This window comes from Lepidochelys olivacea (genome assembly GCF_965140295.1).
Source record: "Lepidochelys olivacea isolate rLepOli2 genome assembly, chromosome: 10".
Classification (NCBI taxonomy): Eukaryota; Metazoa; Chordata; order Testudines; family Cheloniidae; genus Lepidochelys; species Lepidochelys olivacea.
In genome coordinates, this window is record NC_140420.1 from 32,356,638 (window position 1) to 32,384,617 (window position 27,980).

The following is a 27,980-nucleotide window of genomic DNA, read 5'->3' on the forward strand; positions in this document are numbered from 1 at the left end:
AAAACTTTAGTGCCCACAAGTCCACTCAGTCCTACTTCTTGTTCAGCCAGGAGTGCTGTAGCTATTTTTAGAAATCTCACATTGGTACCTTCTTTGCATTTTGTCAAATCTGCAGTGAAAGTGTTCTTAAAACTAACAACATGTGCTAGGTCAACATCCAAGACTGCTATAACAAGAAATATATGGCAGAATGTGGGTAAAATAGAACAGGAGACCTACAATTCTCCTCCAAGGAGTTCAGTCAAAATGTAATTAACACATTTTTTTGTAACGAGCATCATCAGCATGGAAGCATGTCCTCTGGAATGGTGGCCGAAGCATGAAGGGGCATACGAATGTTTAGCATATCTGGCACATAAATGCCTTATAATGCCGGCTACAAATGTGAACACATGTGAACGCCTGTTCTCACTTTTAGGTGACTGTAAATAAGAAGTGGGCAGCATTATGTCCCATAAATGTAAACAAACTTGTTTGCCTTAGTGATTGGCTGAACAAGAAGTACAACTGAGTGGACTTGTAGGCTCTAAAATTTTACATCGTTTTGTTTTTTGAGTGCAGTCATGTAACAAAAAAAATATGAATTTGTAAGTTGCACTTTCACGACAAAGAGATTGCACTATGGTACTTGTATGAGGTGAATTGAAAAATATTCTTTCTTTATCATATTTACAGTGCAAATATTTGTAATCAAAAATAATATTAAGTGAGCACTGTACACTTTGTATTCTGTGTTGTAACTGAAATCAATACAGTATATTTTAAAATGTAGAAAAACATCCAAAAATATTTAATAAATTTCAATTGGTATTCTATTGTTTAACAATGCGATTAACTTTATTAATCACAATTAATTTTTTGAGTTAATCTCGTGAGTTAACTGCTATTAATTGACAGCTGTAATTGTGTCACATTGCTGTGATCCCTTTGGCAATGGAAAGTCCCCTGGCTCCAGAGGGCAGCCATGCGCAGCCTTCCTTGCGTGACAAGATAATCATCACAGTGTAGAACGGGTGAGAGGCCTGGCATCCTTGCGACTTAAACAGGCATATACACTGCCTCAGCCCTTCCTAGTTTCATGGCATTTAAGACCAGAAGGGACCATTAGATTATCTAGTCTGATGATCCAGGCCAGCCAATTTCACCCAGTTAGTTATCCCTGCTTTGAGCCAATAACTTGGGTAGACTAAAGTATTTCAGTCCTCTGGAGACTAAACTGTTGTGTTGCACAGGCAGATGACAGGCAAGACCAAGATGCCACCAATGCCCAAGGCCCCTGCAGTGGTAGCGAATTGGTTAGGTGGGATATATCCGGGTGATCCAGGCTCCAGGCAACTTTCAGCCTAAAGCACAGCCTAGTCTTTGATTTAAACTACTGAAAACTGGTGGGTTGGATCACAGGGCAGAGGTAATTCCACGTATCACTGGGATATCCCCAAGCTGTGTTGCTGAGCTTCTGTAAACCAGTTCAGATTGTGGGGCTGTCATTCAGGGGCATTGAGCTGCCACCTGAGTGTAGCTAGAAAGCAGAAGTGTCCCAAGTCTGCCACTTCTCTGCTGTCTGGGAGTTCAGATGAGTAGCTAATGTCTCAAGCCTTCTTCTTGCAGTGGCAAAGCGAGTCTACTTTCAAAAAGAAATGTCAAGAAGACCGATTCAGGGAAAAGTGATGGTGCCAGCTATGAGGTGCCCGGATCTCCTGAGGACATGGAGAGGAACCAGAAAATCCTGCAGTGGATCATTGAAGGAGAGAAGGAGATCAGCAGGCATAAGAAAACAAGCCATGGGTAAGGGCTTGGCAGAGTAGAGCCTGCATACCATTGTACAGCAGCATTCCTGGGGGCAGTGGGAAGAGGTGTGAGAGCACAGTTATGAGGGCTCAGCTCTTCGGGAGCCCTGCATCTTGTTCGGGCACCCCATGTGGGGATGGCCGGAGTCTGTATTGAGATGCCACAAGTTCATGACAGGTGTGTGGGGTTTGGTTGTACAGACAGGGTGTTTTGACTCCGAATAAAATTACTAAACGCGTTCTCATGTGCCTAGCTGTATCGAAGCGCCAACAGCCCTAGCTGAGCCTGGTTACAGGGGTTCTCAAGAACCACTCCTCAGACATGGAGGGCTGGAAGCAGGCGCCCTGGCAGTGCCAGCAGGTGGCTGTGTTCAGTTCCATGCCCTCCAGAGTCCCAAGAGCTCTGGCTTACCAGGATGCACTAGCCCTGGAATATATTCAGCCCTTTAATGTGTGGGCAGAAAAGAGACTTTCCCAGAAGACCCTTTCTAACTCAGCAGATCTGCTCCCTGTCTGGCTGGATTCAGAGTTGTGGCTGCTTGGCTTGCTGGCAGCACTCAGCCGTGACTTCTCCAGCCAGCCCTGACAGCCAGCAGTTTCGGGAGCTGGATACTAGTCCGGCTGCACACGATCAACAGAATTATGAACTAAGTGCTGACTGCACATGTGGCCAACTTAAGCTGCACCCTGGCAGTGCAGGATTGGATGTTCTGGGTGTCTACTGTACCTGCAAGAAATTCCAGCACTTGGCTTTACCATGCTAGTCTCCTTTTTGCTCATTGATAGTCTCTTGTTTTCCTCTCTCCCCCTGTAGTGGTGCCCACAATTGTCTGGCTGCATAGCATGTTAATGAGACTCGAAGTGCCAGGCCATGGCAAGTTTGAGCTACTGATTATGAGTCACCCTGTGCCACTGGTTCTGCTTGAGAAGGACCCTCACTGTGCTGCAGCGCTGACTGCACATGGATATGCCAAAAAATAGTGACAGACACAAGGCAGAGGAGATAATATCTTCTACTGGACCAACTTTTGCCAGTGAAGGAGATATGCTTTCGAGCGAGAGAGCTCTGTGTCAGCTCGACAACTTGTCTCTCTCACCAACAGAAGTTGGTCCAATAAAAGCTATTACCTCACTCACCTTGTCTCTCTAATATCCTGGGACCGACACAGCTACGACAACATTGCAAAATATAGTGAGCAAATGGGATACATAGCCTGGAAATGGAGCCATCACTTACCAGTGCATGCTCTATGGAAGTCTATTAGGAGAATTTTGAAAGAGAATATTCTTTGAGTAGTGTCCCCGTGGGTGCCCCACTCGCCTACCATTAGAGACTTTCATTAGTGGTGTCCGTTCATCCCACACACTCGCTGCTGATATCCTCATGCCCCCTCCCGCCCCCCAGCTATCTCAGGCTGTATGGGCAAACTGTCCCCAGTTCCTTCTGACCCACCACAGCCTGAGACAGAGCTGAGCATGTCTTCATTGTGCGTGCCTCAGCTGCTTGCTGACTTAGTTCTGAGTTTGTTTTACTTTAGCTGCTTAGTTTGGTAGTTAGTTACTGGTTATTTGAGAGAGTGTTTTATTTCCTCCAAGGAAATCCTCCATGCAAGGGGCATACCCCTTCTCCAGGGTTTAAACATTGCCTCTCACTTAGAGAGGCTATCCCAGTTAATGACAGACACTCTAAGTGCATTCGCAGTCTAGGAGAGTCTCACATCTTACAGAAGTGTAACTTCTGTTTAGCCTTCAAATCCAGGGCACTGAAGAACCGGAAAATCAAGTCCCATGTAAAACTAAGCCCCCATCTACAGCAGCACCACCTGTGAAGTACTCAAAACCCTCAGTACCATCCTACAGGGACAAGCGTGCTGGGCCGTCAATACTGCAACGCCACTCGGCACCACAAGACTTTTGGTACCCGAAGGACTTACCGGTGACTGCTGAACGAGAGTCTCTGTTTCGTGCAGGTAACAAGCATCTCTTGGTACCAAGAACCACTTTGTCTCCGGACCCTTATACGTCCCGGTACCATCACTTCCTCTTTCGCTCAGTGCTCCCCCGTTAGAGGAAGAAGAGATCGATGATGGAGACCTACCTTCAGTATTATTGATATGTCTCCAGGGTTCTGGGTACCCATATAAGAACCCCCTTTTTCTTGAGCTGTCTGGTTTCTCCAGAGAATTCCAGAATATGGTAGAGGATTTCCCATTTGATGGTCTGAAGTTGTTCACAGAGAATACCAACGAATCGTTGCATACCCTGAAAGACTCCAGGGTCACATTACATTTGTTAGTTATCTACACTCTGCAAACAAAAGAAAATTCAGTAGATGACAAACGACTCGAATATTCCACCCGATGCAATTCTCTGGTTTTCAGAGATCAACGGAACCTCCAAAAAGAGACGTAGCCTCCAGAGATCCTCTAACCCACCCGGCACAAATTCATAGCAGGCTTCATCTTCAAAGCACCAGTTTTGACAGGATGATGTAGGGTTTGGACCCTCCCCTCTCTTTAGCCTGTCAGCTCCAGTGATTTGCCCACCTCCCCCCATTTGGAGACCAACTCTCCCATTTCCGACAAGCATGGGGGTGTATCACCTTGGGCAAACGGGTGCTGGAGATAATATCATCAGGCTACACCATCCATTTTATCTACCTCTCTCCTCCTCATTCCCCTTCCACATCCCTCTTCAGGGACGCGTCTCATGAGCTCTTAACAAGACAGGAAATAAACTCCCTCCTTTGTTCAGGAGTGATAGAGCTGGTCCCCACTCAACACAGGGGAAGGGGCTTCTATCTGAGGTACTTCCTCATGCCAAAGAAAAATGGACTTCAGTCAAAAACTGTCTACATCAACTTCTACATCACATAGCAACTTGCACTTTTGTGGCAGAACATGCAAGATTACTCTTCACTGTTTCCAGGGGTGCCTTAGATCAGTTTACTCACCAACCAGACAGCCTAGATCAGTGGTTTTCAATCTATGGCCATGGATCCCAGGGGATCCACAGACATGTCTAAGATTTCCAAAGAGGTTCACACTTCCATTTGAAATTTTTAGGGGTCCACAAATAAAAAAGGTTGAAAGGTTGAAAACCACTGTCAACAAACAGGTTCAGTTCCTCAGTGGGTGAAATGCTCCCTAGACTGGTGGCAGGCTCATTGCAATATAGGCACAGGAGTTCCCTTCCTACAGCTGACACCAATGGTAACCACAACCATGGATGCATCTCTGTTAGGATGGGGCACGCACCTCAATGCTGTCACAGTATAGGGCAGATGGCTACCCCAAGAAACCACCCTCCACACCAGCCTGTTGGAGCTCAGAGCAGTTAGAAATACCTGCCTTCATTTTCTGCCTCTCATCAGACACAGGTCTATCGGAGTCATGAGAGACAATGGGGCCTGCATGTTCTGTATCAACCAGCAGGGAGGCGTGAGATCGCCTTCCCTGTGCACCAAAGCAATAAGGTTATGAAACATTGCATAAGAATTCTAGCAGTATATCTCCTGGGCAGGGAAATGTCACAGCCGATGCTCTCAGCAGGTATTTTTCCCAAGACTACGAATGGGAGTTGTATTCCCAGTTTCTTGTTGGCATAGTTCAGGCTTTGGGGTTTCCAGAAACGGGACAGCTGCAGACAAAAAATGCCATCTGCTCTGTTCAAGAGGGGATTAGGTCGCAATTTCTTAGGGGATGCCTTTCTCCTCACTTGGATGATAAAGCTGTTTCATGCTTTTAGGACTATTTAGAAAAGCTGGATGAGCACAAGTCCATGGAGCCGGATGCGCTGCATCTGAGAGTGCTAAAGGAGTTGGCAGGTGTGATTGCAGAGCCATTGGCCATTATCTTTGAAAACTCATGGAGATCGGGGGAAGTCCCGGATGACTGGAAAAAGGCTAATGTAGTGCCAATCTTTAAAAAAGGGAAGGAGGAGGATCCTGGGAACTACAGGCCAGTCAGCCTCACCTCAGTCCCTGGAAAAATCATGGAGCAGGTCCTCAAGGAATCAATCCTGAAGCACTTAGAGGAGAGGAAAGTGATCAGAAATAGTCAGCATGGATTCACAAAGAACAAGTCATGCCTGACTAATCTAATTGCCTTCTATGACAAGATAACTGGCTCTGTGGATGAGGAGAAAGCAGTGGACATGTTGTTCCTTGACTTTAGCAAAGCTTTTGGCACTGTCTCCCACAGTATTCTTGCCAGCAAGTTAAAGAAGTATGGGCTGGATGAATGGACTATAAGGTGGATAGAAAGTTGGCTAGATTGTCGGACTCAACAGGCAGTGATCAATGGCTCCATGTCTAGTTGGCAGCCAGTATCAAGTGGAGTGCCCCAAGGGTCGGTCCTGGGGCCGGTTTTGTTCAATATCTTCATAAATGATCTGGAAGATGGTGTGGATTGCATCCTCAGCAAGGTTGCAGATGACACTAAACTGGAAGGAGAGGTAGATACGCTGGAGGGTAGGGATAGGATACAGAGGGACCTAGACAAATTAGAGGATTGGGCCAAAAGAAATCTGATGAGGTTCAACAAGGACAAGTGCAGAGTCCTGCACTTAGGACGGAAGAATCCCATGCACCGCTACAGACTAGGGACCGAATGGCTAGGCAGCAGTTCTGCAGAAAAGGACCTAGGGGTTACAGTGGACGAGAAGCTGGATATGAGTTAACAGTGTGCCGTTGTTGCCAAGAAGGCCAATGGCATTTTGGGATGTATAAGTAGGGGCATTGCCAGCAGATTGAGGGATGTGATCATTCCCCTCTATTCGACATTGGTGGGGCCTCACCGTGTCCAGTTTTGGGCCCCACACTACAAGAAGGATGTGGAAAAATTGGAAAATGTCCAGCGGAGGGCAACAAAAATGATTAGGGGACTGGAACACATGACTTATGAGGAGAGGCTGAGGGAACTTATGAGGAGAGGCTGAGGGATTGTTTAGTCTGTGGAAGAGAACAATGAGGGGGGATTTGATAGCTGCTTTCAACTACCTGAAAGGGAGTTCCAAAGAGGATGGAGCTAGGCTGTTCTCAGTGGTAGCAGATGATAGACAAGGAGTAATGGTCTCAAGTTGCAGTGGGGGAGGTTTAGGTCCGATATTAGGAAAAACTTTTTCACTAGGAGGGTGGTGAAACACTGGAACGCGTTACCTAGGGAGGTGGTGGAATCTCCTTCCTTAGAAGTTTTTAAGGTCAGGCTTGACAAGCCCTGGCTGGGATGATTTAGTTGGGGATTGGTCCTGCTTTGAGCAGGGGGTTGGACTAGATGACCTCCTGAGGTCCCTTCCAACCCTGATATTCTATGATATTCTATGCTTTTCCCCTGGTGCCTCTGATTCTCAGAGTTGTGAACAAAATCAGACAGGACAAGGCCAGAATTATCCTAATAGCCCCATGGTTGAGGCAGGCATGGTTTTTTTACCTGCTTCACCTAGACACTCCTCTACTGCTCTCCCAGGATGACGATCCACTGCTGCATCCCAATCTGAGCATTCTTCGCCTCAAGGCATGACTCCTTGATGGTTCATGGGGTTAGTCAGCTTGTTCTGCAGAGGTACAACAGATATTTCTAAATGGTAGGAAGGAGTCTACCAGAAATGCTTACTTTCAAAAGGCGGAGATGATTTAGTGACTGGTGTGAACTCCAGGGAGCTGTTCCCAAATCCACCTCTCTTCCGCTTGTTCTGGGTTACCTGCTGCAATGAAAGCAATCTGGACTGTCAGTTAGTTCTCTCAAGGTTCGTTTGGCCACCTTACAGCTTTTCATGCCACCATTGTGGAGTTCTCGCTGTTTCCTCACCCTACAACTGTAAGGTTCATGAAAGGTCTGGAAAACCTTTCTCCACAGATGAAAGTCCCCACCCCAGTTTGGGACCTTAATTTTGTTCTTAATAATGTCATGAAACCCCCTTTTGAGCTGCTGGCAACCTGCCCTTTACTGTATTTGTCTATCAAGACTGCCTTTTTAGTGGTTATTACATCAGCCCTCCGAGTCGGAGGGATCAGGGCCTTCATGGCAGACCCTCCTTTAACAGGGTTCTACAAGGACAGGGTTTCCTTACTGCCACACTCCAGGTTTCCTCCTAAAGTGTCTTCTGAGTTTCATCTCAATCAGATCATTTACCCACCAGTATTCTTCCAAAACCCCAGAATTCCCATCTGGAGACTGCTTTCCGTGCTGTAGATGTTAGCCATCAATCTGGATATGACTAAATCATTTGTAAATCTAGACTGTTTGTTTCATTTGCAGACAGATCTAAAAGGCGTGCTGTTTCTGCCCAAAGGCTATCAAAATGGATTTCTGGGGGTATTACTGCTTGTACGCTGCTGCCAGCATTCCACCCTGTTCTGGTGTGGCAGCTCACCCTGCGAGGTCTCAGTCTAGATGTAGGCTTTACTTCAAAATGTCCCGGCATCTGAGATCTGCAGACCTGCTCCGTGATGGTCCAGGCACTACGCCTGAGTCGGTGCCTCTAGGTCTGATGCAGCAGTTGGCAATGCAGTTCCAAAGCTGCCTCCATCTTATGGGGATGCTGCTCGGGAGTCACCTGAATTGGAGCACCCATGGGGCACTACTCGGAGAATAATAACCTGTGCATTGACTGTAGTTCTTCGAGATGTGCCCCCTATGGGTGCTGCACTGCCCGCCCTCCTTTCTCCTCTGCTTCGAAGTTTCCTTCGGAGGCTCAGCAGTGGAGAAGGAGCTAAGGGCAGTTCGCCCATGCAGCAAGGGGCATGAGGATATCTGCAGCGTGTGCATGGGCTGAATGGACACTGCTAATGACAGTCTCCAATCGAGAGCACGCGAGGCACCCAGAGGGGCACATCTCGAACACCTTACTGCACAGGGGAGTGACCGCTCTTTTTTATCTAACTCCTATTAGTTTTATTTACATGGATTGGATGTCTCATATGACTCATAAAATAGGTCCCAACCATACGTGACCCCAGGTCCCATTTTGTAGGAAGCTGGTTGCTCTCCCCAGTGGCCTTGAAAAATTCCATCTCAGACGGTTCCTTGGTACCCCCCTAAATCCTCCCTAGTGCTGGAGCTGGATGTATAGTATTCTCCATTCCCTCCTAGCGGGGTGACAGTGCAGAAAGTGCCCAGGGTGGCTGGGCGATCGCTGTGTCTAGTCGGTGAAGCACTGAGAGCCATCAGGGGACATGCCTGCATGGGTCAAATGTTGTTGTGTTTGTGTGTGAAGCTCCTCAGGTGCCAAGAAGCAGCTGGCCCATGATATGCCCAGACCTCTCTCCATCGAGCGCCCTGTCGCTGTGCACCCCTGGGTCAGTGCCCAGCTCAGGAACATCGCCCAGCCTTCTCACCCGTTCATTCAAGATCCTACCATGCCGCCCAACCCAGCCCCCAACCCTCTGACGCAGCTGGAAGAAGCACGCAGGCGACTGGAGGAAGAGGAGAAGAGGGCTGGCAAACTGCCCCCCAAACAGAGGTGAGATGATTTAGTCTGGTCGGGTGGAGAGGGGAGGGGAGGCTGTTCTGAAGCAGAACCTAGAGGCGAGGAGGGAAGGACACGGTGACCCACTCAGCTGGTCCTGCTGCAGTTATCAGGATCTACCAGACAAAGGCGAGTGGCAGGTGGTTAGAAAAGAGCACGTTTTGGAAGCCATAGGACACTGCATGTTCTGTAACACCTCATCCTTTCAACAGCAGGGAGCATCCCAGGGGCCTAGGAGCAAAAGCCAAAAACTGCCTCGAGAATGGGGAGCAGGGCCTTTAGATGGTGGGGCTGGAAGGGATCCCCTTGCTCTAGGCACAAGGCAAAGTCCTGTTTTAGTTCCTGGAAAGGAGCTGTGTGAGCAGTTCCTAGAGCAGTGCCTGGGATGGGGGCTCTACAGGGTTGACCTCTCTCACTGCCCCAGCAGTGTGTACGTGGCTTCTGGCGGGGAGGAGCTCACTTGTTTTCATGAGGTCTGCAGTGCTTAGTTGATTTAAATGGGGGTGTGATTTTTAATGGCCTTTATTTTCTGTGGTGCAATGAAGGGACTTCCTGAAGTTGGCAACTGTAAAACGATCACTTTTTGTTGGTGTCCTTAAAAGTCGAAATGGCAGGTGGTTCTCGTGGCAGGAACAGAGAAGGGAGAGGCAGAAACACTTGGTTCTACCTGGTAGAACCTGGTAGAACATGGTAGAACCATGGTAGAACCTCAGAGTTACAAACACCTTGGGAATAGAGGTTGTTCGTAACTCTGAACAAAATGTTATAGTTCTTTCAAAAGTTTACAACTGAACATTGACTGAATGCAGCTTTGAAACTTTACTATGCAGAAGAAAAATGCTGCTTTTAACCATCTGAATTTAAGTGAAACCAGCTCAGGTTCCTTACCTGGTCAAATCTTTTTTTTTAAACTTTCCCTTTATTTTTTAGTTGTTTACGTTTAACGCAGTACTGTACTGTACTCCCCACTTTTTTTGGTCTCTGCTGCTGTCTGCATACTTCTGGTTCCAAACGAGGTGTGTGGTTGACTGGTCACTCTGAGGTTCTACCGTAGTTCTGTTCTGGCACTGATTCACTGTACAGCCATGTTCAAGTCACTTTGCCTCTCTGTGACTCAGTTTCCTCATCTATCAAGCAGGGGTAATAGTCCTGTCCCTAATGTACCTTGCAAGAGAGGTGTGGGATTAATCAGCATTTACGTAAACATGTTGAGCTCCTGAGATGAAAGGCATTTGAGAAGTACAAGATAATTAATGCTAGTGTCTGAAAGCCTTTCATTGCCATGAAATACCTTTTTAAATGGCAATTGCAAACAGCCGCTCATGCAGTGTTCCAGAGACATGAAACTTCAGTGTCTGCCTACTTAGAAACTTAGACATAATTTTTCAAAGGCAACCTCTAATTGCCTGGTTTCAATTATTTTCTCATGTAACTGCCCTATGGCCGACTCAGAGCAATGTTTACATGAGGTTTAGATTGACAAGTTGTAATTAAAGGGCATTCCCAAGTAGGCTAAGCCCCAAATATCCAGCCTGCCTATAAACTGGTGTGATCAGATAGGGATTGTCCTCTTGGCTCTGAAGAGCATTTCAAAGAAGCACCCACCCTCCCAGAAATGTATAGACACAGACACATGGCCTATATACAGATTCCCATGCTACCTGCAGAATTAAAATAATATAGCAAGTATAGTAAACAACATTCTCTGTAGAACCTACATGGTGGTGTGTGGTGTTTGTTATTGTGGTACTCTAGGACAGGAGAATAGGCTGCATAATCAGCTGCATTCTCAGGGCTGTGCTGCTGAGCTTAGTCGGGCAGATGCTCACACACAACAAGCAACCTCCCCAAATGGGTGGGCATATTGCCCCTCTGTTGAGGACACAGGAATGAAACAAACCTGTCTATTGCATGGAATGTGCCAATAAGGATGGTTTCATTTCTGGTTTCTGAGAGAGTCTTGGAAACTGGAGAGAATAATACAGCTGTCATAAAAGGCAAAGGTGCCTGTGTCCTTTGTGGGTAGCCTGTTTAGTGACCTACGAGAATGCATGCAGGAGTCCTTGGAGGAGCTAAGAGTTCCTATCAGTAGAAATGTCCCTGCTGAATTGTATTGCCTGGAGAAACCCTGATGCTCACATGGAAACATGTTTGGGCCAGTGTCCCCTTTAGAGTCCATGCCCTTGTAGGACTAGCAATCCAGGGGACTTGAAAATAAGATCTCTGGGTAATGGGGTGTCCTCATTCTCTGAGGGCGGGAAGGTGAGATACAAAGGCTGAGATTCAAGCATATGGAGAAAGTCCCAAGAAACCAAGTTAGTAAAGGATAGCTGTTGGCTAGGGACAGCTAGCTCTAACAGGAGGTTGTTTCCATGCAGCATTGTACACCCCTTCAGGGACGCTGGCCCAGCCTCATGGCATAGAATCATAGATGTATAGGACTGAAAGGGACCTTGAGAGGTCATCTAGTCCAGTCTCCTGCACTCAGGGCAAGACTATGTAATAACTAGACCATTCCTGGAAGGTGTTTGTCTAACCTGTTCTTAAAATCCTCCAATGACAGAAACAATTGTGTATTAACTATATTGATTACCTAAGAATTCCCAGCTAACACTCTAAGGTTTGGTAGGTTCTTGTCCCAAGATCAGGCCCAGTATTACTAGAATCACTTGGGATCCCTGGCGTCCACAGTTGCAACATTTGCACTTAGCAAAAACGTTCTGGATTTGCAATAGTTTTATTAAAAAAAGAAAAGGAGTACTTGTGGCACCTTAGAGACAAACCAATTTATTAGAGCATAAGCTTTCGTGAGCTACAGCTCACTTCCTCAGAAGCTTATGCTCTAATAAATTGGTTAGTCTCTAAGGTGCCACAAGTACTCCTTTTCTTTTTGCGAATACAGACTAACACGGCTGTTACTCTGAAACCAATAGTTTTATTAACACAGATAGCAAAGGTACAAACACTCCAACCCAACGAGATAGAGAGAACATAGAATGAGCATCTGAGCAGCCATATACTCACTCCATCCATTGCAGAACAACCTGAAGTGTTAATCATTATTTTCCATGTCACCATCACCCGTGGTCATTGTCTTGGCCTGTCCCAGGCATGCAGGCTGTGATACAGCTTTGATAATGTGTTATACTGACTCCACTAAGTCTAATGCGTATTCAGTAGCATTTCAGCCCCTCTTCCTTATTTGAACTTCCACACCCCACTAATGTTGGGGTGCCCTTCTCCCATAGATTACTAGACCTTTTACCTCAAGCTTATTAGCACATATGTCAATTAGTTACCATGGTGTTTTTGTGGTTGGACTGACATCTGATGTCCGCAGAATCCCCAGAATGCTCGAACCAGCTTTATCTGGCACATTGCAGTATCTATTTTCTAAATATCCAAAGTTTTATCGCACTTCTTATATCCTGAGGTGTTGGGCCATGGCTATCTTGTGATAACCTAATCTGGGGTCATTTTATTGGTTAGCTGCTTACATCAAATTGTTCTTTGCCCCTGAGGCCTTGTTTGGCTACATTAAAAATCTTACCGGCCTGAGGCTTGTAGGCTTTTGCATTACTTCCTTAATCCATGCCTATATCACACCTGCCTGTACCTGTAGACTACGCCTTTTAAAATGCCATTCACTTCAGCGGGGAGCCACTGCAATGGAACCAAAAGCCCAAAGAAACAGTGGAGTTTGGTAGAGACTCATTCTTTGCTTTGGGAAAGCAGAGAGAGCTTCCCTACAGAGACCCTGCCTCGGGGGACTCCAGGGTCCGCCTTTGAAGCAGGAGGGAGGGCACAAGGAACAAGTTGGCCCTGACCATTCTAAGAGAGCAAAACTCTTTGACCCCTTCTAGGAAGGTTAATTTCCCTGTCAAATTGACCGTATTCTTCACATGTTTACCTTCTCTGTAAGCTGTCCCCTCCTTCCTAAGGGACCCTCCAGAAGCCTCACAATCTCTTATGCTGTCTCCTAAAAAAACCTGGCTGCTCTAGAGAAAGGTGAGCAATGTCACTCGGCAGCATTCTAGCCACCACTGTGTTCTGGCTCTGGATGTGAAGCGTGTGTCTGTACCCAACTGTAATGACAGCCAAACCTTCCCGCAACAGAGATTAAACTCTTATAGCTGGACAGGCCCTGCTCTCCCTATGCGGAGCCCTGCTGCGGGAGGTGCAGGCTTCCTTGGGAGCTGTTCTGAAGCTGTTAGGTGTTGGGTGCACAATGATCCCTCCCCCTCCTCCCCAGTTATTAAAGACCCCAGACCCAGGGACGCTCTTCTCTTTCTGCCTGTACTGATGTCTCTGAACCATTTCTCTCACCTCCGGTGCACAGCCAGTTTCTTTAGCTTGGTCCCAGTGAGATGTAGGCAGCCCTTAGGCAGGTGGTGGTGTGTATCAGCTGTTCAGACTGACAGCTTCTGCAAGTGGCACACTAGTTTATGCCCAGCCCAAGCTCCCCATCCAGCAGACGTTCTAACGTGCATTTGATGTGTAATGAATGCGGCCATGGCAAGGGCAGACACTCAGACCTCAGGCTAGTCCATTTGCTCTGCCTCTGCCCAGGAGTAACACAGCCCTTATAACGCTACCCAGGCACAGAGTCCAGTGCAGAGTAGCAACAGCCTTGGTGCCATGGGCCTTCCTTCCTTCCCTGTCGAAACGGCACCTCTTTCACGTGTGGCTCCAGCATGATGCAACTAGGCCGCTCATCATAATAGCCTGTTAGATAGTCACAAGGGATGGGGAACAGGTAATAATGAAGTGCAACTGCAATGAATCATCTTAGTGCAGCATTAAGACATCCTCTTTGCTCTCAAATAGCATTTCATGTTCAGAACAGAAGTAACACTCGACCACTTGGAGCTGTGTACATGGAGTGTAACTCAGCGTCACATTTCCAAAGCTGACAGTACTGAAAAACCACTAGCTCAGTGGGGCTGGGAGCCCTATAGATGCATCCGCTGGGGAGGAGGATGGAGCATTGTGATGGAGTATTTATACATTGTCCTTTTGAACAGTCCAAGCCAGCAGGACAGTCAATAATGGCACATTGGACAAAGGTGGGGCTCGGGAACCTTCCTTGGAATGGTGAAGGGCTGGTGCAAAGGGTTCGTGAGAAGAAGTCTGGTTTATTATAGGGGTCAGAGATTACAGTACTTACAAACAGCAGCCCCTGAGCTGCAGTTTCAGGAGGAAAGCGTATGTTGGGTACGTTGATCACCCCAATAAAATGTTCTGCTCCCAAAAGCAGCAGCTCTGAGACTTTTGATCTTGTTCCACAAACAACAGGGTTCCTCACATGCTAGACGTTCTGATCATGGCTCCTGGAGTGTTTGCGAAGAAGCACCTTGTGCTGCAGTCTTTCTGGTTTGTTGCCTGCTCTTTGTGGTCCTGGAGCAGGCGTGTCACAAGGAGCTGCTTCTCTATCAGGGTTGCTGCCCCAGAGATGAGAGCGCCTTCTGTGCCCAGCCAGTTTGGTCAAGCCATCTTTTCTTTTTGTAAGCTGTTACATTTTGGATGGATGTTCAGTCAGGACACCAATCTGTTTTTTTTTTTCAGAAGGTCTGTATTTAAGGCTTGTTTATAGCTTTTAAAATCAATTAAGGTTGAGGCAGAGAGATTCTGCATAGCTGGACCAAACCCTGTCCTGTTAAAGGGTACAGAGAGGAGGGGTGCACAGCTGACTTCAGCAATTCAAGCAGTGTTTCCAGCATTCATTTTTCTCTTGGAAATCAAGTCAGAGAGCGGGCGAGACACATTGCACAGGCAGGTCTCTTGCTGTGTGTAGCAGAGGTAGATCTCATGTGGAGTTTAGGAGCGTTCTTGTGGGGAGGGGGAATGATTGACTACTCCAGCAATCTATCTGCCTGGCTGTGAGTAAGGGCTGGGCAAGTGCTTTGGCAGCGTGTGCTGGGATGCCCTGATGCAAAGAGCTGGTGTGTGAGTTCCTGACCTTCGCACCACCAAGGAGTTCGGGAAAATGGTCCTTGCTCGTACCCTGGAATGCCCCATTGAGTGAGCTCCTTGTGCCGGTGCCATACTGTACTGTAATCTTTAGCAGCAATGGAGGGTAGCCACGTGTTTCTAGTTTGAGATTGTTCTTTAGATCCAGTGTGGTTGCACTTCTGTTAGGCCAGCTTGTATTCCAGTGCTGAATGCGGTACCCACTGTCCCTGACCTGTATCTTGCCAAGTCTGAGTAGGTGTCACTGCTCTTCCTGTGTTCTCTGTAAACCGTTGTCTGTTTGTCCCAGTGCTGGCCGCCCACACTGCTTTGATTTATGGCAAAAGTTGGGGGGGGGGGTTGGTGGTTTCTAGGCCCATAAAAAGTACCAGAGTCAGCGTTCCTAGGCATTAGCAACCCGTGCCTGTGCTTTGGAAAGGAACAGACGCTCTCCTAGCCGTGCCTAGAACCCAAGCCTGTTTTCCATGGCGTTGGCATTTCTTCCTCCCTTCTGTTTTGAGAGGTCCTTGGAGTAAGGGAGGCACCAAAGACGTGCTCCAGCAGGGCACAGCATAACTGTCGGATTCTGTTGCTTCTCCAAGTGGGAACATGGTTTACAGGCGACTCAGATGGGCCGAGAAGGGTTTTAGCCAGCGGTCATTCCCCTCCCCTGCATTCCCCCCAGCAGAACTGCAGCAGCCCCTTTCTCAGCTCTAGGAAGAGGGGACGTAGGATCTCTTGAGTTTCCCCGCTCTTAGCATGTTCAGTTAACAGCCATTTGTGAGAGAGCCGTGGCCACCTGCGTCAAGCTGCTGCCATCTCTCCCATACTCACGCTGCCCTGATGGAGCAGGGCCCTGGTGGGCTAGCAAGGCTGCCGGCGTTTGTCTGTGTTCCTCGGCGTTCTCGTTCCCAGAACAGACTGAGCGCTCTCTGTCTCACAGGATGAACAAGAGCTTCTTTACCCATCACTATTGTGGGCAACATGGATTAAGCCTGTGGATGGCATCTGTAACTTGCATAATCTGTAGCACACAAATGCACAGCCCAGGCCTCCGAGGCACACATCTCAGCCATCCCTGGAGCTAGGAGAGTTGGGAGACACCTAAGGAGTGGGAGGTTTTCCACACCTCTTTGATTAACTTTTGGCTCAGAATTTGCCTGACGGTATGAACTGTTTTTACTTTCATTGGAATGCGTGTTTTTCCCAAGGATGGTTCCATTTTTGAATGCTCTCCTAGCTACCGGGCAGCCTATGCTTTGTGATGCGGCTTGGAGAGGCTGTGAAGCTGTGCTGGCAGTGGGGGGCCCCGGGTGCTTAGAAACCCTGCACTCTTTTTCACAGGCTCTTCTGAGCAGAACGTGTACCAACAACAGTTGAGCTGCACTTCACACCTCAGGGCTTTGAAAGGAGGCAAGAAGTGTTTCCCCTGCCCAGGTTTTCCATGTCGATCTTTACATAGGCATGTCATAAAAAAGTCACTCTGCATGTGAGCCAATATTTAAAGGTTAAGGTCTCGGTTATTTCCAAAATAGCAAAACTGGGGTTAACTCATGTGCTTGGCAAATTCTGTTTTTATAGTGAGTTTCCAGTTATATAAATATAAAACCATCCTTTAATCCAGTCCACTGTATTGTAATTTTCAAAGCTGCCAAACTTATATGGATTTCAGAGCAAAAGCTGCCTCTGGCTAAGCCCACACATGCCAAGTGGTGAATTTGTCTAAACTTTATGAATGAGAAGAGCACAGCTGAAAGGCGTTATAGAAGTGCAAAGCGCTATTATTGCCCGGCGTATCCACCTTTGAAAATAGAGTTCTTTGAGTTGTGATGCGACAGCCAGAACCATAGCACCAGCTAACTCAGTACCCTGGCTTGTGCGTAGTGAACACTTTAAGAGGTTCCAAAAATAATAAGATTGAAAATGTGCCCCCCACGCCGGGAGCATGACCACCTGCTTTCACTCCCTGCTTTCACTTTCACTGGCATGCGGGCTTTTGGGGGGACTGTTAACAAAATGCTACCTAGGATTTGTCACACAGCTCCCAGGGGCCTTGCCCTGATTGTGTAGCCTCCAAACCTCCAGAAGTGCATTCATACACACAGCTGCTTTGCGGATTCAGGGGAGCATGTGCTCCTCCCCCTGAAACCTTTTACCAGCTCCCAGATTGTGTAAATTCAAAACCACTTGCTAAATTAGCTGCTGATAGCAAGGGGGTGCCCCTCTATAATAATGGACTGAGTTATCTCTTTGATTTGCTTCTTTTGAGGATGTTAAAACATCCGAAAAGTTGTCTTGGCAATAAGAAAACAAGTCCTGCCCTCAATAAGTCAGTCTGCCTTATGCATTTCTGTATGTAAGAGTAAGAGAAATGATCCGGTTTGTGTAGACTAATGAAACACCATCCTGATCTGGAGCAGACAGGCTGGCAGTGGCCGTGTGTTTATATTGTAACTGTGGATTCAGGGCTGTCCAGGGAGCATTCCCCACGGACTTACACGGCTAGCGCCAGGACCCAAGAGAGAGGGATTCTGCAGATTGCTCAGAAATCATTGCTGTCTCTCATATGGAAAGGAAATTTCTCTTCTTGCTTTTTATTGCGCTGGAGGGGGAATGCACAGCAGATTACAAACTACGGCAGCACTAGATTCCCTCTTAGCAGACTCTGAATGCCCTGCTGTGCTGATGCGCCGCGTGGCCAGTCCATGATTTGTAGGAGGGTGTAGAAGCGTGCCACCTGGGCTCTGCAGACACAGATTGCCTCTGGAGGCGGCGCAGTCATCAGGAATCACGCACCTGTCTGTCTGTACAGGTGTCCCGTGCTAGCAGCGCTCCCGCTGGCTCCTGCAAAGGGACACTGAGCTCCTGCCCTGAGAGCCGAGAAGGGCTTGTTAGCACAGCCCCCTCCCTCTCATGCTTGTGGGAGCCCATGAGCCCTCTTCCTCAAACGGAGTGGTGGGGAGTGATTGAAATATGCCACAGCTGAAGTAGAACCTGCATCCTCTCTCCCTAGCAGGAGCCCCATAGGGTCTGTCTGTCAGCCTGACCCTCCGTACCTGTATCTGGGACTAGCAAGCTGTGCTAGCAACCCCATACTGCCCTGATGGGCTAAGCATGCTCATGCAGGTGAGCTCAAGCTCACCTTTGGAGAGGATGCTCCTCATAATACTTCACTGGTGACTAGCCCCTGTCATCCAGGAGTCAACATGACTTTACAAATATGAATCAGTATTAAACCTCAGCACCCCCTCCTGGCAGGCAAGCATTATCTCCCACTCTCTGGAGAGCCAGGGGCTGAGACGCGGAGAGCTCCAGTGGGTTACCAAGGTCACATTGCACCGTGAGTCACTGACAGAGCCAGGGATCAGCCCCCCAGGCTCCTGGCGCCCAGCCCCACTCCTCATTAGACCCCGTTCCCTCTGTTACTAGGGCTAGGGTTCTGCAGCATGGGTCCCTCTCCGTCTGTATACAGACAGTCACTGGGAGACTGGGAGTCTGCTGGGAGAACTGGGGCATGGGCTCTCTTAGATAAAGCCAGCCACTGGTTACAGCAAAGGGGCTCTTCTTCCCAGGGCAGTTCTTGTGTGTTCTCGTGTGCAGTGGCAGAGGGCGCATCCCGCCCTGGCCCCATGACTGATTCCTGTGCTGTCAGGGAGGATTCTGTGTTTCGGTTCCCAGTGCCTATCCGTGCTCTGCTTTGCTATCACCCTGGCAGAGCTGGAGCTGCCTCAGGGCCAGTGGCTGGGCTCCAAACACCTACATTTCACAGCAGGGCAGCCTCTGCCCACTGGTGGGCAAATGAGGAGCTAGAGACAGTGGCTGTGCGCTTGTGGGGCTGGGCTCCGGGCCAAGCCAGCTACCAGAGGGGAACGAAACCTGCATCCCCACTTTATCCATCCTCCTCTCAGGCAGCCAGTGTCAAACTTCTCCACAGCCCAGGCCCTTGGAGGGCGCCCCCCTCCCCAGCTCTGGGAGGGACAGGACCAGCTGATGGAGTGTCCTGAAGAAGGACCCCAGTTTTAAAAAACCAAACGCCATCCACCCCACAAGACAGAACGGCTCTGAGTGAGGGTGTTCCCTCCAGGGCCTGCTCCGTGCTGTCCAGGCCTCTGTGGGCATCGGTTCTTCCCTGACTGACTGTCGTGGGCCGGGCTGCTGAGTTTCTGCTTCCTCCAGGGCAGTCCAGGAGGCAAAGGTCGGACCTAGGATGTGCCTTTTGGCCCTGGCTGATGCTGGAAATGAAGAAATCAGTCCAGAGGGGGAGAGGCATTCCCCCAGCAGGCCAGCAGTCAGCAGAGTCCCCCTGTGGCCTTCCTCAGTTCCTTTGCACATGTGACGGCTCAGTGGAGCAGGAGACTCCTAATGGGACATGTCTCCCATTTCACTGGGGAGCTGGGAACCAATTCCCTGACCATGGGACTCCAGGAGCCCACCAGTCCCGTGTCAGCTGGTCCCCAGGAGCCTGCAGTGAGCACTAACTAAGGCATACTGATGTCTTCCATTAACCCACATCTCATGTTCCCCTGTGGCAGCCAAACTCCTTGGAGCCTCCAGCAGCGTCTGCCAGAACGAGCCACCAGGCCCGATGTCATTACTTAGTGGGAATGTTCTTGTTTTTCATGGCAGGTTGAAGCCCCAGAAGAGACCAGGCAATGGCGCTTCCCAGCCATGTGAGAATATCGTGGTCGCGTACTACTTCTGTGGAGAGCCCATCCCTTACCGCACCTTGGTCAAGGGGCGCGTGGTGACGCTGGGACAGTTTAAGGAGCTGCTCACCAAGAAAGGGAATTACAGGTAAGACAGAGGAGAGACCTATGGTAAAGTCCATTCAGCTCAGCCTGCTCCTAGGTCTCTGCTGTCCACACACGGCCACGTTCACCTTTTGGCTCTTCCTCCCCTTTGCCCCTAAGGCGGGTGTCAGGGCCTCCCTCTGAGACTGCAGCACTAGCTCTTTACTGTCTACGTTCCTTAGTACCGTGGATGTCATGGGATCTTGGCTCGCAGTGATTCTCCAGAGACGGAGCCATGCAAAGTAGACGAGGCAAGGGACTGCCCTGGGGAGGTGGTGTTTCTGAATCAGCCGGGGACGCTGTCTCGCTGCAATGCCAGGATGCTAAACCTAAAGCAGCAGGTGTCAGTGGGAATCATGGGGGTGCGAAGGAGACTAAGGGGACAAGGCCCCTCCTATCCCAGAGCAACCTCCTCCCCCCCAGGCCCTCTGCATATGGTGGGGTTCTCAGGTATGTGCTCCCAGTATTTCAACAAGGGCCCTTCTCTGAGCCTGTACTGAACCCCATGTTCCAGCAAGGCAGGGACTGCTGGGGGGTGGGGAGGAGCTGGGAAATCTTTCCCAATTTTAAAAAGAACAGTTTTCTCAACCCTTAAGCAAGGAGGGAGGCAGGATCATCGGGCAGAGAGCTTGCGGTTCAGAAAAATAAGCAGGCTCAGTCTCTGAGAAGCATACGGCTAGTCCAGCGCAGGGCCGTTGGAGGGGAGAGCGAGTGCCACGGCAGTGTAGGCTAACTCAGGGCAGGGGCAGAAGTATCGTTGAGTCCTAGGAATATGGCATCCCAGGCAGAGATGTGCTAGCAGGATCCAGAGAGAGCTGAAGTCATCCATGCTACCAGCGAGCAGGCAGTGGTGTGAGTGCTTTGCCCATTTGTCTCTCCCAGCAGAGACAGATTAATGAGACAACTGCAGGTGATGCGGTCAGAGGTGCTCTCCCTGGGGCTCTGTTCTGTGGCACTTCCTCCTGCAGTGCTGCAGCTGTCATTAGCCGTGAAGCACAAGTGAGAACACCCAGTGGCTAAGGAGGTTTCTTGTGTGTGTATTCTTTAAGAGGCAGGTAAAATGGCCTGCCAGGAGCTAATTTAAAGAAGGGTGGATCAGGGCAGGAATTCGGCCTTGGCCCTGAACATGTGCGTACTGTGTGTTATTGAAGTGACGAGTTACGGGTATTTTAGGGGTTTGGTTCCAAGCTACGCTTGTGCCGTGCTGCAGTCCAGATGGGACAGTTCAGCTGCTGAACTCTTTGCAGCCACGTGATCAGGGCAGACAGGGCAGTTTGGCCTGAGCGTGTTTTTTCGAGAGCAGGGTCTGGCTTTGAAGAGTGTTACAACAGCAATTGCTGCAAGCAAAAACCTGCTTGTGTACCAAGCCAGCAGCCCCCACCAGGCCCCAGACTCTGCTCAATGGAGGGCTGCCTGGGCTGCACGCCAGTTGCATAGAGGCCAGTTGCATTGTAGGACCTGTAGCCTCTCCGAGCCATAGCTCTAGCCTCAATAGGAGAGCAACTTTGGTCCGTACTGTGGGACTGTTTATGGGGTGGGCTGAAGGACCCAGCTGGTCAGCCTCTGATGCTGGGAGTATAGTTGGTGTAAGGGCCACTCCCACTGTATTTGTACTAGGATTGGCGATGCCTGCCTTGGTGAGCCAGCCATCACCTGCAAAGCTTATCAAAGGAACATATGGCTGGTCCTTGAGTCCAGTCCCTGCTATCGCAGGCACCTGTTATCTCTGCTGCCATGCTGCTTCTGTAGGGGAGGGTTTGGTGGGAGGGCAAGAGAGAGGCTTTTAGTTCTGGCTCTGGAGCCAATTTGGGTGTTATGGACATTTATTCCTGTTTATCACATCCACCCCCCAGGGCACTATCACATAGGAATTAGGTGTACGGCATGCTTGGGTTTGAGTCAGTGTGTGGCTTCCGAAGCCTATTAGGGCCCATGGCTGGGGCTGGTGCAGCCCCTGGTGGGTGGGACCCTGCAGGGTTCTGGGCTGCTGCCAAGTGGGTGATCCGTTCACGTGGCCACCTCTGCTCTGCAGGTATTACTTTAAAAAAGTGAGCCATGAGTTTGACTGCGGAGTGGTGTTTGAGGAGGTGCGCGAGGACGAGGCCACCCTGCCCATCTTTGAGGAGAAGATCATTGGGAAGGTCGAGAAGATTGACTAACAGGAGAGCCAAGAGGCCTGGGAAAGATTTTGGAAGTCTCAACAGTCTAGAGCAGATCCAGAGTTGGTGCTCTGGGAGGCACAGATCCCTCGGTGCTGGGCTGACCCAGGCTGAGGGAGGCACCTCGATCCCTCCCAAGGACTTCCAGGAGCTACACGTTGCCAGTGGGAGGAGTTCCACCACACAGACTTGCCGGTGGGATCCCCGCCGGGCTCCCTCTCCAGACAGAATATTACGTGTATTGTAGCATTGTACAGTTGAATTAGAAAGTGTAATATGACTTGTTTACTAAAGCTGCATATTTTTGATATATTGTAATAAAAGGAAAATCTTTTCAATGTCACAGTGCTCTTATGTAAATGTAAGACGTACAGGTACTTCGGAGCTCACCCAGCGTGTACAGCCATCTGTCCAGCTCGGCATGGAGCCTTGCCTTCATCCGACCCTCCCCGTACCCTGACAGTGGATGGCTTTTAGTTGATGCTACTGTGTGTGTGAGGTGGAGAACTCCCTCGGGGAAGTCCACACAAGCTGCTATCTCAGATGCTGATATGGAAGCCGACACTTTGGCTGGCTCACACTGACAATACGAAGGCCAGAGTAGTGCGGGGTTGAAAACCTGGGTTTATGACCTATTAACAAGCCACTTTTAATCTGTTTACCTTGCCCATGTTTTAAGCTACCAGATCTCCTAGGAGTTTTTTCTCCAAGCGTTCTTGTGACTGAGTAAGCATTGGAGGAGAGGGCTTGTATTTAGGAGCTCTTAACACCGTGATCTTTTGTTAGAGCACCTACTGCGGCTGGTTGTTGCTGGAGTCCATGAGTGTCTGGTTCCTGCAACTCGGATGCATCCCAGTGAGTGTTAGCTACAGTCCAGCCAGGAGGGGGCACCCTGGAGCACGGAGCACCAGGATTAGGGATGGGATCGGCGGGTTCCGTTTTAGTGAGAGCCTTCTTTGTGAACTGCCGTCTCCTGCTCTTTTCTCTGCAGATAAGAGGTGATAGTTGGAGAAGTCTGATGACACCTGCTCCCAGCCATAAGCCTTTCCCAAGCACATGCTTTGCCGGAGGTCTCTCATCATATGTAATTAGCAATCAGAGAGCCCTCCATTCACGCCTCTTAGAAAGTTGCACCCCGCCATAGGGGTTGTTGGCTGTAGATCATAATAATTTGTTGTGCTGTGGCCATGGCATGTCGGCCCTGCCAATGCTGAGACCTGACGTGGAGACTTAGCCAGAGCGAATGTAGTGCAGAGAGAAAACCACTTGGAAACTTGCAGTTTCTGTTCCACGCGGCCAGGAAAGGAGAGAAATCTCACCATGGACTCTGCAGGTCGATCTCTTCTGGTAGCACTGCTGCTAATACCTGAATCCTCTGAGAAAGGGCGCTCTGGAGAGACTGATGAAGGCGCTAATCCCCAGGAGCCGAAGGCAGCCTTTGGCTGTATTTGTGGCCACGCGGTAAAATAGAGCTGTTTCTGCATGTTTCCCCCTCGATGGGCACATGTGGGACCATTTATCATCAGTAGAGCTGCCCAGGAATCTCCTGGGAGGTTACACCCCCTAAGGAGAGCAGTCACCCTGGCTGCAGAGAAGACAGGACCCTCAGGGAAGGGTCCCAAAGGGCCAGTGTTTATTCAAAAGCAAGAATGCTGGGGGCTAAGAATCTAAAGCGATTGTTGTTTAAATGTGCTCCCCACGGAGCACGCCAGACGGTCCAGGACATAGCCCTGAGTCTGCTGCTTCTGCCAGCAGCTGTCTTGTCCCTGCACCATTCTGCAGGCCTCTCTTCACCGACCCACTGAGCTCCCTTAATCCGCCACACTGCAGATCATCCCTTCACCTGAGTCAAGTGTAAATATTTGTCAATTAAATCACCCAGTGACCCAGACCCCCTTCAGATACCAGCCCATGCCCCACCTGCAGATCAGTGGGCCTCTGTGCTGGTCCATTTCTGCCCCACAGTAAGGATGTGAGGACTTTCACATCAGCACTGACTCTGGCCATGGTTGTTCTTCTGTTGTGTTCTCAGCTCTACTCTTTCTGTTGGCTGCAGCGTTGCTAGACGCAGGCGTGGTGATGACAGTAAGAGGTGATATAGTGGGATAGGCCTGCGTGATTGTGTATCCACACAGGTAGGTTTGCCTCTCAGTATATTGTATATGTCACAGAGTGCCTTTTGAACACGGTTCTGTAACTTGCCTATCACTATGTGAAGTCCAGCAAATGAGAAGTTGTTTTCATCCAGGGAACTGCATTACAAACATTTTTCTTCTTCTTTTTTTAAGTTCAGCTCATATTCTGTGTCTGGTGAAATTGTTAATGTACCCAACAGCCACAGGTTTTCCATTTGCCCTTGTTTCTGAAGGGTTCCACTGTAAATATGTACATTTTCTAACCACAGCGTCAGCCGCCAGCAGCATGCCTACAAACGGTGTCTCCTGAGCATTTTCATGTGCTGACTTGTACAATTATCTTTTAAAAGGTACTTGGATAATAATGAAATAAAAAACCCAACATCCAACTGGCTGCTGTTTTCCTTCCTTCTCTGGAGAGCTGAGGTATGCGAGGCTCAGCAAGATCTGCCCCAAGGGACACAAGCTGAAGTAGGTAGCTGGGATGGTGGCCGTGCTGGTAAGAGTCAATGCAGGTAGCAGCAAATGGACAGGACTCAGAGAGGGCGTATGCCTCAGGACCTGTCTGTGAAATGCAAGCTATCTAATCTAGGAGGGCCCCATTTTGCAAGCTGCTTTTTTACCCCTCCCTGGTATGCAGCCCTTCACAGGCGCTTGGTCCAGGTGCATAGCATACCTTAGTCAGTTCAAATGGCGGAGGGAGTTTAAAGCAGGCATAATTGGAATTCGGCCAAGACCCCGGGGTTGGCGGGCCTGCCATTTATGCAGAGTGTCAAGGACTTTTTTTAAGAAAAGAAAATGAGCACAAAGTGTCACTGCAAATGGACTGCTGCCCTATCTGGGTTCCTATTGCCCTGATCTCCCTGTGTTCAGCAGTGCTCTCCATTCCTAGAGAGACCCCTTCCTGACCTGCGAAGTTTATAATCCCACCCCCGGGGTGACAGGGTGGGTGCAGTCAGAGCACCGTCTCGTGGGGGGGTGGGGTGGCTGGGGATTGCAGGTCACAGCGAGGAGGGAGCACTATTGCTCCTGGGGTTGTGAAAAGAGAGTGAGTTTCAACGAGGAGTTTGAAAGGAGAGGCTGAGCCCTGCTGGGATGGGGCGGTTGTGCGGGGTGCTGGGGCAGCAGGGAGAAGTGAGGCTGGTGGTGGGAGCAGGTCAAAGGGGAGGAATGGTGGGAAAGGACACCAGAGATGCAAGTCAGGCCGCATGTTGAAAGCAAAGACCAACTCGAAGCTGGTACGGAGGGTGAGAGGAGGCAATGACATGTCCAAGCAGCGGGTAAGAGGCTTTTCACTGCTGTGGGCTGGAGGGAGGCAAGATGGGATGGTTGAGAAGGGGAGAAGCATAGAGCCATTAGGACAGAGAGGGAGGGTGGATGCACAGCAGGATTAAATCTGTTACAGCAAACATGGTGCATGCAGGCAGCTCCCTAGGACCCCTTGTCCTGGGCTGCTGGAGAGATGGTCCGTGCTAAATGGGAAAAGCAGCAAATGGCAGGTACGAAGAAACCTTTACAACGGAGCGTAACCGTTGCAGAGATGACTGCCTGAGTCTGAAGAGAGCCTGGAACAATCGCTTGACGAGGTGTGGCCAGCTCCACTCACCTCACTGCAATAGTAACTCGATTGCCTAGTGATGATTTAAACATTAACTGTTTCATTCCACATCTAAGGAAGGAGCCGCAAGGGGGTGGGGGGCTACACAGATCTACATAACTCATGGAGAGCAGCATCTGAGCTGATGCCACCACTTATCTCCTCCCCGTCAAGGAGCTGAGCCCACAGGCACAATGAAGCCCCACCAAGGAGAGCCCAGTGGTGCTCAGAGACCAAGTGCTCATAGCAGGGGCAGCTGCACAATCTGCAGTGAGTGGTGTCCCGGGTGGGTGGAGTTTATTTTGTGGGTGGGGCCTGGAAGAGAACAGACCCTTGGCCCCTCCCTCATCTGCTTCTGGGTGAGAGTAGCCATGGCGAGGCAGTCAGGAGAGGGGAGTGGCTGGCTGGGGTGCGACCAAGCAAGCTCCAGCCCCCTGCACTCATCCCCAGAGGCTCCTTTGCAGTAACCACCTGGGAGTGGCCTTGTTTATGAGATCTAGCCCACAGAAAGCCAAGGACTCCTGGCCCAAAGCCCTTGCCTTGGGCTGGCTACTCAACGAAAGCAAGGGATCCATGCTGCAGAGTGTGGTGTCCAGGACCTGCCTGGGCGTGTGGAGAGCAGTTCCTCCTGCAGTCCTGACTCAGGAGTGGTGCCCCTCTCGACTCGCCAGGGCTAGAAGAGGAATGGGCTGGGGCCTTGTCCCTCCCCAGTCCCTAGGCTGATGTTACGGGAACAGGGGGCGTGCATCCAGGCAAGCTGGGCCCCAGCGGCTCTGGGACACCCTCTCCCCAGGCCAGGTTCCCTCTGGTGGAATGTGTCTGGCGGAATCCACCAGGCAGGAGCCTTGCAAGCACTTTTCTCCACTGGGGGCTGTGGAGGGGTCAGCTGGACTCAAGCTGTTTCTGGACTGAGGCTGGGGTGATGAAACATTTTGGTCCTGAGATGCCACACTCTGCCAGGCTTCCTGTGGGTAGGGGGACCAGAGTAAGCGGGGATTGGCACATTCCCAGAAGGCTAGAGCCACAAAGGGAGTCAGACGCAGCATTGCAGCCCCACACCCCGGGGCCCTGTCACCTAGGAGATTCACAGCGTGAGCTGGATGTCTAGGCTCCCTGTACCATGCACAGGGGGGAGAGAGGGGCCTAAGAATGGGAGTCACAGAAACCAGCGGGCAGCACAGGGAGCTGCCAAAGCTAGCCAGCGGGAAATGCTGAGGAGAGGGACCCCGGAGAGACAGTCAGGTGCCTCTCCACTTGGATTCTCAGCCATGACCCTTCCTAGAGCTGGGCACCTGAGCTGGTTTTCATGAAAAATCAGAGGTAGACCTCACCACCTTGTCTGCCCAATAGCCTAGTGGTTAGAGCACTCGGCTGGGGTGTGGGAGACCTGGGTTTGAATCCCTGCTCTGCCTGTTTTGGAGCAAGGACTTGATGCCTGATCTCCCACTTCGCAGCTGACCACTGGCTACTCGGTGGTGGAAGCTATACACACATCCATGTGCTCGCTGGGGGCAAGATGGGCAGGGGAACTTAGTTTGGGAATCCTGCCAGGGCTCAGGTAGGAGCAAGGGCAGCAGGCAGCTTGTTAGCTGAGGTCACTAGGTCTTCAGCAGCTTCGCACCTGCTGGCTGCCATAAACAGAGACACCGTCTGGGTTTCAGTGTCAGCTGAGAGGGGGGTTGTGAATGTCAGTGGTGCCTAAATGTTGGACTCAGGCACATAAGCAGTGCTAAATATGTGCTAAGGCTGAGCCCCTGCGCCTCTGGGCTTGGCCGTTCAGAACACTGGCACCTCTGGGCTTGCCGCATCTGTTTTGAAAGTAAATACATTGCTTGACCCCCAGCACTAATTAAGCACCACACCTAAGTCCCTTTGTGGCTCTAGCTTGTTTTGGCACAAGCAGAGGGTAGGTGCCAAGGATTAGGATGAATCTGAGGAGCCAAATCCTTGCCCAGTTCTGCAGCCCCGAGCAGGTTCAGGTTTGCAGTTGGTGATTAACCCATGCTGGCATTAGCCCTCAAGCTGCCAGCCATGCGGGCTGAGCTTTGGGTGGGAGGCCAGCCATATGCCTGCTGAAAGAGTGTGTGCTGTTGGGG

General features: G+C 50.0%; 1 protein-coding gene across 5 annotated transcripts in view; it reads left to right on the top strand.

Moving 5' to 3' along the window:
- AXIN1 (axin 1) overlaps positions 1-24,664 on the top strand; it is a 179,766-nt gene extending 155,102 nt beyond the window's left edge. For all 5 annotated transcript variants that reach the window (XM_084642291.1, XM_084642290.1, XM_084642292.1 and 2 more), the window contains 4 exons: positions 1,609-1,785; positions 9,003-9,248; positions 19,830-19,997; positions 22,026-24,664. In XM_084642291.1, coding sequence (XP_084498417.1) covers positions 1,609-1,785; positions 9,003-9,248; positions 19,830-19,997; positions 22,026-22,152 — 718 coding nt within the window. In that variant the 3' untranslated portion in view covers positions 22,153-24,664. The remainder of the gene's footprint in view (positions 1-1,608; positions 1,786-9,002; positions 9,249-19,829; positions 19,998-22,025) is intronic.
- The last annotated feature ends 3,316 nt before the right edge of the window (positions 24,665-27,980 follow it).